Source organism: Marmota monax, unplaced genomic scaffold (genome assembly GCF_021218885.2).
Source record: "Marmota monax isolate L192 unplaced genomic scaffold, Marmota_monax_Labrador192_F-V1.1 WCK01_AAM20220418_F8-fsc00599, whole genome shotgun sequence".
NCBI classification, from domain to species: Eukaryota; Metazoa; Chordata; class Mammalia; order Rodentia; family Sciuridae; genus Marmota; species Marmota monax.
Window position 1 is genome coordinate 156206 of NW_026693178.1, and position 12893 is coordinate 169098.

The 12893-nt window shown below is 35.5% G+C and overlaps 1 protein-coding gene across 1 annotated transcript in view; it reads left to right on the plus strand.

The window, feature by feature from the left end:
* LOC124100469 (cyclin-dependent kinase 19) overlaps positions 1–12893 on the plus strand; it is a 141727-nt gene that overhangs the window by 52533 nt on the left and 76301 nt on the right. The window contains exon 2 of the mRNA XM_046455998.2: positions 10175–10250. Within this exon, the coding sequence (XP_046311954.2) occupies positions 10175–10250 (76 nt within the window). The remainder of the gene's footprint in view (positions 1–10174; positions 10251–12893) is intronic.

The following is a 12893-nucleotide window of genomic DNA, read 5'->3' on the forward strand; positions in this document are numbered from 1 at the left end:
GAGTTTGGCACAGTGTTGGGGATGCATAAAATGAACTCAGTAGTTTGTTAATTAGTATAAAATAACGAGGCTCTTCTGTTTTTATTAGAAACAAAAAAGGATTTTAATCTTACTTTGTAGACTTTTCTTTCTTTTTTGATACCAGGCATGGAATCCAGGGCGCTTAACCACTGACCACATCCCCAACCCTCTTTGTTTTTTTTACTTTGAGATGAGGTCTTGCTAAGTTGCTTGGGGCCTTGCTAACTGGCTTTGAATTTAGATCCTCCTGCCTCAGCCTGCTGAGCAGCTGGGATTACAGGTCTATGTAAACGTACGGGGCTTCATATTTTTTTTAATAAAATATATACATTTTATTTGTTCTAATTAGTTTTGCATCACAGTAGACTGCATTTTGAAACTTCTTACATAAATGGTATATAACTGCTCATTCATCTGGTTGTACATGATGTGGAGTTACACTAGTCATATATTCATATATCAGATTCATTCTACTTTCTTTCCCATTTCCACCCTCCTCCCCTTTTTTTTGTTTAATGAACTTCTATTCTTACCTCCCCTACTCCCATATTGTGTGTTAGCATCTGAATATTAAGAGAACATTCAGCCTTTGTTTTTTTGGGATTGGCTTATTTCACTTAGCATGATATTCTCCAACTCCATCCATTTACTGGCAAGTGTCATAAATTCATTTTTCTTTATAGCTGAGTAATATTCCGTTGTGTATATGTACCACATTTTCTTTATCCATTTATTTGTTGAAGGGTGCCTTGGTTGATTCTATAGTTTAGCTATTGTGAATTAAACTGCTGTAAACATTGATGTGGGTGCCTCACTAGAGTATGCTGATTTTAAGGTTCCTTTCTATGTTTTCTGAGGAATCTCCATACTGCTTTCCAGAGTGATTGCAACAATTTGCAGTCCCACCAGCAATGTATGAGTGTACTTTTGTCCCCACATCCTTGCCAACATCTATTGTTACTTGTATTCTTGATTATTGCCATTCTTACTGGAGTGAGATGGAATCTCAGTGTAGTTTTGATTTGCATTTTTCAAATGCTGGAGATGTTGAACATTTTTTCATGTATTTGTTGACCGATTGTATTTCTTCTATTGCGAAGTGTCTGTTCAGTTCCTTTGCCCATTTATTGATTGGATTATTTGGTGTTTTTTTTTTTTTTTGGTGTTCTTTATATATCCTTTATATATTAATACTCTGAGGTGCGTATTATATATTAATACTCTATTCTTCTTTCCCCATTCTTAGACTCTGTATTAACATTTTTTATTGTTTCCTTGGCTGTGAAGAAGTTTTTTTGTTTGATTACATTCCATTTATTGATTCTTGATTTTACTTCTTGTGAGTTAGAAGTCTTGTTAAGGAAGTCAGTTCTTAAGCTGACATGGTGGAGATTTGGGCTTGCTTTTTCTTCTATTAGGCACAGGGTCTCTGTTCTAGTGCCTAAGTCTTTGATACACTTTGAATTGAATTTTGTGCAGGGTGAGAGATTGGGGTTTAATTTCATTTTGCTACATATGGATTTCCAGTTTTACCAGCACCATTTATTGAAGAGGCTATCTTTTCTCCAATGTATGTTTTTGGTGCCTTTGTCTAGTATGAGATAACTGTATTTATGTGGGTTTGTCTCTGTGTCTTCTGTTCTCTACCATTGGCATACTATCTGTTTTGGTGCCAATACCATTCTGTTTTTGTTACTATGGCTCTGTAATATAATTTAAGGTCTGGTATTGTGATGCCTCTTGCTTCATTTTTCTTGCTAAGGATTGCTTTGGCTATTCTGGGCTTCTTGTTTTTCCAGATGAATGTCATGACTGCTTTTTCTGTTTCTATAAAGAAAGCCATTGTGATTTTAATAGGAATTGTATTAAATCTGTATGACACTTTTGGTAATATGGCCATTTGACAATGTTAATTCTGCCTATCCAAGAGCATTAGAGATCTTTCCATCTTGTAAGGTCTTCTTCAGTTTCTTTCTTTAGTGTTCTTTATCTTTCATTGTATAGGTTTTCCATCTCTTTTGTTACATTGATTCCCAAATGTTTTTATTATATTTTGAGGCTATTGTGAAGGGGATGGTTTTTCTAATTTCTCTTTTAGTGGATTAATCCCTGATGTATAGGGATGTAATTGATTTATGGGTGTTAATTTTATATCCTGATACTTTGCTGAATTCATTTATGAGTTCTGGAGGCTTTCTGGTGGAGCTTTTGGTGTTCTAAATATAAAATCTTAGGCTGGGGGTCAGGCGTGTTCTGAGGGTGCCAGGTGAGGGACTTCCTCTGCGTTGGGGAAGTCTGGTAGGGCCTGGGGAGGGCCGGGTCTGCACAGAGGCCCCCTCCCCAACGCCCAGCAGACTCCTTGTCCAATCGCTGCCCTAATCCTCCTCTGGGTTGTGAGCGGTAGCTGGGACCTGCTGTGCACCTCTGCCCCGAATGCCCGCTCCCCCCCGCCCCCCCCCCCAGCCCCCCCCCCCCCCAGCCCAGCGACGTGGTCTCGGTCGCGAAGCTTTCCCTCGGTTTTATCGGGTCCTGAAGAATGAAGACTTAAATCCAAGGTCATGGCAAAGCACCTGAAGTTCATTGCCAAGACTGTGATGGTACATGAAGGGAACGTAGAAGGTGCATACAGGACCCTGAACAAAATCCTCAGCATGGATGGGCTCACTGAGGACATTAAACGACGAAGATGAGAAACCTCGCCGCAAGCGACAGCAGGAAAGCTATGAAACCTGCAGGCGGATCTACAACATGGAAATGGCTTGAGAGATCAACTTTTTTTTTTTTTTTTTTTTTTAATTTTTTATTGTTGGCTGTTCAAAACATTACATAGTTCTTGATATATCATATTTCACACTTTGATTCAAGTGGGTTATGAGCTCCCATTTTTACCCCATATACAGATTGCAGAATCACATCAGTTACACATCCATTGATTTACATATTGCCATACTAGTGTCTGTTGTGTTCTGCTGCCTTTCCTATCCTCTACTATCCCCCCTCCCCTCCCCTCCCCTCCCCTCCCCTCCCCTCCCCTCCCCTCCCCTCCCCTCCCCTCCCCTCTTCTCTCTCTGCCCCCTCTACTGACATTCATTTGTCCCCCTTGTACTATTTTTCCCTTTCCCCTCACTTCCTCTTGTATGTACTTTTGTATAACTCTGAGGGTCTCCTTCCATTTCCATGCAATTTCCCTTCTCTCTCCCTTTCCCTCCCACCTCTCATCCCTGTTTAATGTTAATCTTCTTCTCATGCTCTTCGACCCTACTCTGTTCTTAGTTACTCTCCTTATATCAAAGAAGACATTTGGCATTTGTTTTTTAGGGATTGGCTAGCTTCACTTAGCATAATCTGCTCTAATGCCATCCATTTCCCTGTAAATTCTATGATTTTGTCATTTTTTAATGCAGAGTAATACTCCATTGTGTATAAATGCCACATTTTTTTTATCCATTCATCTATTGAAGGTCATCTAGGTTGGTTCCACAGTCTTGCTATTGTGAATTGTGCTGCTATGATTCCCCTTCTCGGTCTATTCCCTAAAGACCTAAAAAGAGAGATCAACTTTTTGATGCGAAAGAATTGGGCAGATCCATGGCAGGGCTGCTGAGACGAGGATAGGAGGCCCACATCCAGTTTGTCTCCACCTTTCTCTATAATAAACTCAAATGGACTATATGCAAGAAAACTTGCATGTAGAGAAGCAACCCCACTGGTCAACAGTAGACTGTCTTTCTTATTAAGAGAAAGCGAAACAGTCCAAAAGTAGTCTAGGAGTAGAATGGTGGTGGTTAAAGGATAGGGAAGGAGGCTATCAGCTATTGTTTAACGGGTGTAGAGTGTCAGTTTGCAAATCTGAAAACATTCTGAAGATAGATGGTGATGATTGCCAAAAAAAGTGAATGTACTTAATGCCACTGATTATACACTTTAATAGTTTAAAAATGGTAATTTTTGTAAAAGTATTTACAATAAGTATGTTTAATTCCAGGGTAGGTAAGGAAAATTTCCAAACTCTGGTGGAACATATACCTACCATATTCTACCCACTTTTATGAACCCAAAAGCAAAATCTTATTGGAAAAGCATCAGTTACTTTTTACTGAGCTACTCCCCCATCCCTGTTCAACCATTGAACAGAGAGGAGAGGAATTATGTATGTATTTGGAATAAATCTGCTTCCAAAATACCTTAACAGTAGGCTGGAGTGATGGAATCCTTGCCCAGAGCAATAAAAGACAAGTTTAACATAAATATATATATATATATATATATATATATATATATATATATAATCATGTCATCAGCAAATAGGGATAGTTTTGAGTTCTTCTTTCCCTATTCTTATCCCTTTAAATTCTTCCTTCTGTCTAATTGCTCTAGTTAGATTTTCAAGGATTATGTTGAATAGAAGAGAGAGAGAGGGCATCCTTCTCTTGTTTTTAGAGGGAATGCTTTCAATTTTTCTTCATTTAGAATGATGTTGGTCTTGGATTTAGCTTTTACAATGTTGAGTTATGTTCCAACTATCTCTAGTTTTTCTAGTGTTTTGAACATGAAGGGCTGCTGTATTTTGTCAAATGCTTTCTCTGTATCTGTTGAGATGATCATATGATTCTTTGTTAAAATCTATTAATGTGATTAATTACATTTATTAATTTCCATATGTTGAACTAACCTTGCCTCTTCAACAGATAGTGCTGGGAGAACTGGATATCCATATGCAACAAAATGAAATTCAACCCCTGTCTCTCACCATGCACAAAACTCAACTCAAAGTGGATCAAGGACCTAGGAATTATACCAGAGACCCTGCGCCTAATAGAAGAAAAAGTAGGCCCAAGTCTTCATCATGTCAGATTAGGCCCCAACTTCCTTAATAAGACTCCTATAGCACAAGAATTAAAATCAAGAATCAATAAATGAGATGGATTCAAACTAAAAAGCTTCTTCTCAGCAAAAGAAACAATCAAGGAGGTAAATAGAGAGGCTACAGAATGGAAGCAAATTTTTAACACACGCACATAGCTAGAGCACTGATCTCCAGAATATATAAAGAACTCAAAAATCTTACCCCCCCCCCAAAAAAAAAAAACAACAAATAACCCAGTCAATAAATGGGCTAAGGAACTGAACAGACACTTCTCAGAAGATGATATACAATCAATCAACAAATATATGAAAAAATGTTCAACATCTCTAGCAATTAGAGAAATGCAAATCAAAACTACTTTAAGATTTTATCTCACTCCAGCCAGAATGGCAGCTATTAAGAATACAAACAAGGGGCTGAGGTTGTGGCTCAGAGGTAGAGCACTTGCTTAGCATGTGTGAGGCACTGGGTTTGATCCTCAGCACCACATAAAAATAAAATATTGTGTGCACCTACAACTAAAAAAATATATTTTTAAAAAAGAATACAAACAGTAATAAGTGTTGGTGAGGATTTGTGGAAAAAGGCACACTCATACATTGGTGGTGGGACAGCAAAATGGCGCATTCAATATGGAAAGCCGTATGGAGATTCCTTGGAAAACTGGGAATGGAACCACTTTTTGACCCAGCTGTCTTACTTCTCAGTCTATACCCAAAAGTTGTGAATTCTTTTAGTTTTTGTTTATCATGGAAGGTTTTTATTTCATCTTTAAATCTGAAGCTTAATTTTGCTGGATATAGGATTCTTGGTTGGCATCTATTTCCTTTCAGAGCTTTGTATATGTTATTCCAGGACCTCTTAGCTTTGAGGTTCTGGGTGGCTTCATCTTTTTCTAAAATTTCTTTTTCTGACTTTTTGTTTGCTATAGGTTCTTCAGACCAGAGGTAGTTCAGTGTTGACCTGGGTACCTCCTAGAGTATTGCTAGGAGCTGGAGATCCTTGGGTTAATCTAATTATGATTATAACAAGAGAGGTTTGAGCTACCACTAAAAATATTTGTGTATGTTGGCTGCTGAATGGTGTATTACCTTGCTACAGTTCTCTTGGAGCTGGGCGTCTAGTTTGGACCTTACTGAAAAGTGTAAGGTCATGTTTTCCATTAATCTAGTTCCCAGTATTTCACTCAGGAGATTTTTCTACTGAACTCGATTCTGTGTACTTGAGAAATTCTCTGAATTACCTTTTTTTTTTTGAGAGAGAGAGAGAGAGTGTGTTTTTATTAATTTTTTTTAGTTTTTTTTTTTTTTTCTTGCGGACACAACATCTTTGTTTGTATGTGGTGCTGAGGATCGAACCCGGGCCGCACGCATGCCAGGCGAGCGCGCTACCGCTTGAGCCACATCCCCAGCCCCTCTCTGAATTACCTTTATTTTTTTTTTTTTTATTTTTTTTAATTTTTTATTGTGGGTTGTTCAAAACATTACAAATCTCTTGACATATCATATTCCACACTTTGCTTCTAGTGGGTTATGAACTCCCACCTTCACCCCATTGAATTACCTTTAAATTCTACATTGAGTGTGGTTTTCTGCCTAGGATTGTTTTTACTTAAGGTGGTAATTTCTACTCTTTGTACAAATAGGTACTTATTTTTCTATTATCTTTAGAATTGTTTGCATCAAGAATTTTCCAGAACATAGAGTCTCAGATGGAAAACTTAATAGAATCACAGTTTCTGCTTAATATTTTTTTCTTTTTTCATTGTGACAAGTGAGAGTGAAGTTTGCATGGTATTGATACACATTATGGACAAATAGGAGACATGCCTTAAATTTTAAAAATTCACTATAGTATATATCTATGTTTTTACTACAAGTATGTATACATACACCCATGTATGTAAATTTTAATCCTGTACTTTTAATTATTAAACTTCTTGGATTATTTTTAGGATGCCTTTTCTGTAGTCATGCTATTTAATGAACATTAAAATGTAAAAAGCAATTTTCCTAAAACTGTATTCGTTTTGTCTCTCTTCTTGTCTTTTAAAATAGAGTTAGGGAAGAATTAAGGTGCCCTCTAAAAATCAAACTGTCATAGCAGGGCAGGACAGGTTTGCCTGCTTTTCCACACTTGTCATATAAAAGAAAACATTGTACTTTTATGATACTTAATATTACACTTACCTGAAACATCCAAGCTGTGTGGTATGAAATACTACTATTACATGGAAGAACTCCTGGAAAGGGACACTGACATTGGATAAGAGCAGTAAAGCTTCCCTACCCCATGTACCTTAGTTATTGAAATATTTCTGGACATGTGGTAAAGGGGACACATCTTTAGTCTTTATACTAAAGTATTAGCCTCTGCCCTCAAATTAGTATTCACATGTTTCATTCAGGAGATGTTTCTGCTTGAGTTCCATATACCCTCTGGGGACCTTGCTGTTTCACACAGTGAATTTCAGAGGTGCCACATCACCATTTACCATATGGCAGTATACAAAAGAGAAATAGTAATGATATATGTACTACTTTATTCTCCATTTAAAAACTGCGGAGTTTAAAATTGCAAATTTTTTAGTATTGATTTAACAGATGGAAGTTATATTTAAACTTATTAAGTGAAATAATTACTGGGTTCATTCCTTGTTCCTATCCATGTAATTCAGAGTAAGAGGCCTATGCTTCAGTCTATTCTGCTCAAGCTTTCAAATTCCTTTGACAGTCTGGATGTGAAATTCAGAAGCCATTAATGTGATGTGTTAATTTTGCACTTTTTGACTTACTGCAAAAAATCTTATAGTTTCCATAGCAACGATATCCTATCCAGATTGTGTAATATTCTTTACAGTATTAAAAATAAAACTATGCAATTACATGAGCTTCTGGAGCTCTTCATTTAGGGAAATAGGGAATTGAAATATTTCTGTTGAAAAATGTGATCACTTGTGAAAAATTTGTCAGAAAGCTTTTATAATTTTGTTTTAAGAACTTATTAAACTTAATAAGAGATACCTGGTAGTTAATTTACTTGTTAAATGTATAATCTGTACATTTTAAGCATTGTGTCAGAGTATCTCAGGCATATGTGCTGTCACACACGTACTTGGCTTTCGTTTTATTTGGTTACCTGCTGTTTATGCTTTTTCGAGACTTCTGAGTGATCTGAAGAAATAGGAAGGATTATGGAGAAAAGAGAAAAAATGATCACTTAAGCTTTCCCTGATTTTTGACCTTGGTCTTTAAAACATGCCCAAACTCTCACTTTGAAAATATTAGAGATTATCCTAGTAGTTGATTATTTCCAGAATATTAAATTATTTTGATTCCTCCATTCTAGTTTTTTTGTGGGGGGAGTGGCACCAGGGATTGAACTCAGGGAGGGACATTTGACCACTGAGTCACATCCCTAGCCCTATTTTGTATATTATTAGTGATGGGGTCTAACTGAGTTGCTTAGTGCCTTGCTAAATTGCTGAGGCTGGCTTTGAATTTGTGATCCTCCTGCCTCTATCTCCGGAGCTGCTGGGATTACAGACCTGCGCCACTGAGCCTGACCTTTATTCTAATTTAAAAGACAATATTACTTAGTGCTTGGGTTGACTTAATTTCCTATATCTTAACACAATAGTTTTTAATTTTTGTATTATCTCCAACATATGTATAGATGTATATATATTTCTATATAACATAATTTGTGCATTTTCTTAGTGGTGTATGGTAGACATTTACATGTTTCTAATGACCATAGCCATCATTTTAATAATTATATCACAGACCGTCCTTTTTTTTGGGGGGGGGGTACTGAGATTGAACTCAGAGACTCTTAACCACTGAGTCACATCCCCAGCCATTTTTATTTTTTTATTTTGAGACAGGGTCTCACTAGATTGCTTAGGGCCTCAGCCTCCCAAGTCACTGGGATTACAGGCATGTGCCACATGTCATGGCTACAGTCCATCCTTTTGACATATCTGGGGTATTTTCTGTTTATCAAAATGCTGCTTATTTGCTGAATGGCATATCTTGGAAGAAAAATGTCCATGATTTTCACGTTGACTATGGGAGAAAGAAATCATAATTTTATAATTTCTTATACAATGAAATCATTTCCCCAAAACATAGGTGATTGTGATAATCTTTAAAATGCATGCAAAAATATGTTTTTAAAGCATGTTATGTTTTTAAAGCATCTTAAACTGCTTTATCGGCTAGTAAACACAGATAAATGAGGAGAATAGTTATATAGGACAAATTTGGCATTTTTTTGGCATTTTAATGCATCCATTATGTCCTGATGATATCTTGCTGAGGCTCTACTCCAAAGACAAAATTTGGAGGGCGTGAATTATGCCCCTGTTATTAGAACAACCCCATATATGATCTGTAGTTCCAGCATTCAGCTGGGGTCCTTGTGTATTTTTGGTGTTAGTGTCTCAAAGATACTTTATTCACCAGCTGCTCATCTGATGTTGGTTCTATGGGTTTGTATCATCATTATTGAATTCCTAGTTACTTTGATTAACTATTAGGAATTCCGAGATCCCTAATCCTTTTTTTATTGTTTGCAAAACCAACGGTAACTACTGAGTTTCTTGTAGAGTTTCCTGAGAAATGAGATGTTGGCGGCTATGTTTTGAAGTCTTAAGGGCTTTTGGTTGGGGGTCTTAGAGCTTTTGAATATCCCTTATTCTAGTTGAGACTCAGTTTTCTAGGTGAGAACAGGTTCTTTGTCCTGTGAATGCTTTTTATATTATGAAATTACTTTAAATGACTCTGGGAGTTTATGTCTGTCAGTTATTTTTTTAGTGAATGTTTATAACAGAATGCTTTCATAGACTTCAGATAATTAAGACAGGAGTAGAATTATCTTGCAATATGTTTGAGTTTATATTTATTCTTGTTTACTCTTCAAAACTAGTGCTGTGTTTAGTATCCTATTCTGTTCAGTTTTGAATTTTGTGTTTTGGCTCTGTCTGGTATTTTCATTATGACATGAATTGCTTTTTTAATTTCTTATTTCTGTAGTTGAAATATTATCAAAAATAGTAAGTGAGGAGCTGGGGATATAGCTCAGTGGGTAGAGTGCTTGCCTCACATGCACAAGGCCCTGGGTTTAATCCCTAGCACCAAAAAAAAAAAAAAAAAGTGATGCATGGCATAGTGGCTACATATCTCCGAGAAACTACACGAATTCCTGTTGTTTTTGAAGTTACAATTTTGAGTCTGAAAGTAATATATGAAAAAATAAAAAAAATTTGTTTTTGTTCATGTGCAGAAAAGATGAAAAGGAATATGCGTTGAAGCAAATCGAAGGCACAGGAATATCCATGTCGGCTTGTAGAGAGATTGCAGTAAGTGGATGTAAATACAGTTGCTTATCTTATTATTGATATTGGGTGATGATTTGTTGTAATCTGAGTATAATGTATACAATACATAGTTATTTCACAGATGTTAGTTTAAGGATGTTTTATATTAAGATGAGAAAATTTGTATAAAGTTAAAATTATTTGAAAGTTGTCTTTGAACATTCTCTTAATGATATTTAGGATATTATAATCTTAGAAATACTGAACAAAATAATGATTCAATTAAAATTAGAACATGATTATTTTAATTAATAATTCCCTATAGTTTTAGGATTGTTATTTTTATGTAGGGAAAGGAGTCATATTATTATATCTTATGCATTTAAAATTTTTAGGAAATATATAACTTAGTGATAGATTTTACTAGTTGCCAGAAAAGATTATCATAATAATCCTTTAAATAACGATAGTTCCTTTTTTGTCTTACTATGACAAATTAATACCTATGCAATTGAGAAATGATTATCTCTTAACAGTACCTAACATTTGCTGGGTGCTTTTAAGTTCATTTAATTTTCACCACAGTCCTGTGAAATAAGCACTTTTAATATCGCCCTTTTAAAAAAATTATTTTAGTTTTTTTTAAATAACTTTCTATTTCAAACCAAAGGGATTTTTTTTTAAAGAGAGAGAGAGAATTTTTTTTTAATATTTATTTTTTAGTTCTCGGCAGATACAAATATCTTTGTTTGTATGTGGTGCTGAGGATTGAACCCTGGCTGCATGCATGCCAGACGAGCGCGCTACCGCTTGAGCCACATCCCCAGCCCTATTTTAATTTTTGATAAACCTTTATTTTGTTTATTTATATGTGGTGCTGAGAATCAAACCTGTTGTCTCACACATGCCAGGCAAGTTTGCTACCCCTGAGCCACAGCCACAGCCCTAGCCCTTAATATCCCCTTTTTACAAATCAGAAAACAGACAAAACGGTAGAAGGCATAATATGATAATACTTTATTTTAGTTCTTCAGCGGAGATTGCTAATTAGGGTATTATTATGATATTACGTGTTAGAAACTTTTATCTCTAAATTGTTAAATTCTTAAATATTTAATTGTTATTTAGTAATTGTTCAATAATTGTTTATATTGTTCATGTCTGTTAGAAATTTCAACCTCTAGTAACTATTACATATATTACCAATAGTTCCACATTTCTGTTTTACTCATATGGAAACACTCCTTCATCACTCTTAGTCTGGCAAGAAGTCTGCTTGAAATTAGAATTAGATGTCTGTTTGTCTAACTGGCTAATGAAGGGAACTATGAAGTCCTTCCAAATCATAAATTTTTAAATTAAATGAATAAATAAAACTTTAAAAATTCCATTAGTTATCCATGATGCTAAGTTTGCTTTACAGTATAAGTTTATTGTTGGAAACTTTCAGTTTGGTGGTTTTTCATTACTTCTGAAGCGATTTTATAATGTCCTACCAGAATAAGTATTTGATAAATGATTTGTTGTTCCTTAAAATTCTTACACATTATCATATCAATAATATAAATATCATTCGTGTATTATTTTGCTGTGTTAGAGTACTATATAATTTAGAAAAGCATTTTTTAGCCTTTCCTTCCATGAGTCAGTTTGGTAAATAGCTGGAATTTAATGTATTGATTAATGGGAAATGAAAACTCAATTGTAGATGTTCTTTTTTTTTTTTTTTTAGTTGTTGGTGCTAGGGATTGAACCCAGGGCCTTGGGCCTTGTGCATGTGAGGCAAGCATTCTACCAACTGAGCTACCCCAGCCCTGGAGATGTCCTCTTTGAACAGATACTTCTGTGTGCTGAGGAATCCATAGGTGTTTATATCTTAATGTAAATTTTGGAGGTTATAGAGAAACTAAACTATTAAAGTCATTCATAGCCTTCATATTTTTATTGAGAGCTTGCCTAATAGAACTTTATAAAGTATGCAGTTTCTATATTAAAGAATTTTATCACCACTTGAAATATTTAGTCCCAGTGTGATAGGAATTTTGACAAAATTTTATTTAGTACATTGCTATGCATGTACATCTTATATATTCAGTACACTAACACAGTTATATAATATACTTCCTTTTTTGGGGGGGGGGTTAGCTTTCATGTCTCTGTGACCAAAATAACTGACAAGAAAAGCTTAGAGGAGGAACAGTTTATTTGGGACTCACAGTTTCAGACGTCTCAGACCACAGATGGCTGTTTTCATTGCTCTGGGTCTAAGGTGAGAGCACATTGTGGATTAAGGGCCTGGAGGTGGTGCCAGGAAGCAGAGAGAAAAGGAGGAGAAATGGCCATAGGGAGAATGCCTGTAATGTCTGAAGTCCTGAAAGTCTCCTCTTGGTATTTATAGAGCAGGTGTACTAGAAATAATTTATGTTTTTATTTTATTTTCATGTTGGGATGTATTTCTTTATTCTTTATCCTTACCTAGAACTCCTTCATGTTTGGAGTGTATTTTTTTTTTTTTTTGAACTGTCAACCCACTGTCTTCAGGACAGTGATTTCTGATGACAAATCAACTGTTAATTTGAGAATTTCTTATACATGAGGAGCTTTTTCCTTGCCAATTTTAAGATTAATAATGAAAAATGAAATACTGTAAGAGTTTGGGGGTAGAGTTTGTTGTTTTCTTAGGAT